The sequence below is a fragment of the Palaemon carinicauda genome, chromosome 15 (genome assembly GCF_036898095.1).
Source record: "Palaemon carinicauda isolate YSFRI2023 chromosome 15, ASM3689809v2, whole genome shotgun sequence".
Taxonomy (NCBI): Eukaryota; Metazoa; Arthropoda; class Malacostraca; order Decapoda; family Palaemonidae; genus Palaemon; species Palaemon carinicauda.
Genome location: NC_090739.1, coordinates 21,213,512 through 21,216,011, shown reverse-complemented (window position 1 = coordinate 21,216,011; position 2,500 = coordinate 21,213,512). Strand labels below are relative to the sequence as shown.

General features: G+C 30.4%; 1 protein-coding gene across 1 annotated transcript in view; it reads left to right on the top strand.

The window, feature by feature from the left end:
- LOC137654245 (uncharacterized) overlaps positions 1–2,500 on the top strand; it is a 46,779-nt gene that overhangs the window by 37,934 nt on the left and 6,345 nt on the right. Inside the window, exon 6 of the mRNA XM_068387875.1 lies at positions 2,136–2,280. Coding sequence (XP_068243976.1) covers positions 2,136–2,280 — 145 coding nt within the window. The remainder of the gene's footprint in view (positions 1–2,135; positions 2,281–2,500) is intronic.

Below are 2,500 nucleotides of genomic sequence, written 5' to 3'. Positions count from 1 at the left end.
TATATACACAGTATATATATATATTATATATCTATCTATCTATCTATCTATCTATCTATCTATCTATATATATATATATATATATATATATATATATATATATATATATATATATATATATATATATATATATATAAACGAAACATTATCAATGTACCTTTTTGATACAGATCAAATAATGCTTTGGCGATCCATCGATTCATCACCAGTCATATGACTGTCTGGTAAAAAACACACAAAAGTCCATGTTAATGACTTTGCCCAGATAAATATCCTGGAAGGTATGTCAATTGCCTTCACTGAAAGAGAGCTTTTTTTTTTTTAAACCCTGGTTTGTTCATCTATGACCCTTTACCATTTTCTTTTCTAAATTCGACTCATTTGATGTGACCTCATAAGGATTTCAAGTTCTGTATAATTACGATGATCTACGTTTTTATTTCATTGCGAGTTTAATTATGCCAATAGGACAAGAGTGCTTTTAGTCTTTATACATATACTTACCATGTGTTAACTGTCATGACTTTTATTCATATATTTAAACGCACACACATACATCTACATATACACACACACACTATATATATATATATATATATATATATATATATATATATATATATATATATATACATATACACATATGTACACACACACACATATATATATATATATATAAATATATATATATATATATATATATATATATATATATATATATATAGATATATATAGATAGATATATATATATATATATATATATATATATATATATAGATATATATATATATATATATATATATATATATATATACATACATACTGTATATGTACATGTATATGTATACATATGATATACTTGTATATGAATATGCACTATATGCCAGCAGAACCTATACAAGTAAAGAAGATTTAACGCATGATCAGAATAAAATATATATTACTAGCCATGCAAGCTTATATGAAAAATAAAAAAAGTGCAATTCATGCGTTTTATAGACTCACAATTAGATGCAAACTCTGATGAGTTTCCTATGATATCAAATAAAGGGTGACATTTTCTTCTCATAGGAGTTCGACGTATATCAAGTATACCTTTCGGGATTAAGTAATTTACGTACAATACTGAGTTGCTCTGTTACCAGTTAATACTAGGGATTGAGTTAAGGGAAATGAAATGTTATTGCATTATTTGTAAAACCTACCGAAACTGCATTTCTATGCAGTTTCTTTTTTTATATTCTCTCCCAAATGACTGGTCAGGAGCAAAGATGTTAAGATATTCTTTATCTTCAAGCACAAAGAAAAATAGCCTATCTTACAGTCAACTTACTGACACTTCGATATTTTTTTCCTCAAAACCGTTATTGGATTCCATCTTAAAATCACGATACTTATATTAATCAATTGTAACCTTATAAACTTATACTTTATTCTTGATTTATTTATTTTTGCGTTTCACACTCACGTATACAAAGACCATTATAATTTTTTTCTCGACTTTATGTTTAGGACCAAGATAACAACCTATCCCAGGCTAGGTTGTGCATTATTTACCCGCCACTTTCACTCTCTCATCTTACTCCTCGGTTTTGTATTCCTGTCCACGTGAGTCTAGTTATCCCATAACTGTAAAAATGAAGTTGTTGAGTTACTGCGTCAAGGCATAAAGCGACCTCTTGGAGAAAATGAAATGAGTCTGCGAGAATAATAAAACAGAAAACATAGTCCTTTGCACAGTAAGATTTTTCATATCTTATGTCGTCTTTTGAAACCCAATTGATTTACGTAATGCTAAGCTTATTTTATAAGGAAATGTTCAAGTACTCAGAGCAAATCAGACAAACGAACCAAAATGAACATGATAATGATTGTCGACACACCTTTGCAGGTAACAGAAGATGAACGTACAGACGCTAAGCTTATTTTATAAGGAAATATTCAAGTACTCAGAGCAAATCCGACAAACGAAATAAAATTAACATGATAATGATTGTCGACGCACCTTTGCAGGTAACAGAAGATGAACGTACAGACGCTAAGCTTATTTTATAAGGAAATATTCAAGTACTCAGAGCAAATCCGACAAACGAACCAAAATTAACATGATAATGATTGTCGACACACCTTTGCAGGTAACAGAAGATGAACGTACCGACGCAGCGCTCATGTTTTCCCCTCTGAGCCAGCTGGCGTTTACGTGTCTGCCTCGAGACCAGCTGGCTGCCTTTTTATCTTCTCATAACCACAATAATCCAGACAATGCCTCTCAAGCTCCAGGTAAGTGGAATAAATATTTCATTCTTTTCGCTTTCTCAAGACATCGGTGACTTTCTTCCGAGGTGTGCCTCGCTATGTTTTGATACTGAAATACAATTAGGACTTAATGCTATGGGCACACGACAATCTTTTTTATTATTGTAGATTGTATAATTAATGAAGGCGATTAAAAAAACAAGTATATAGATACGAAGGGACAAAAAGTTCTATCAACGAAGAA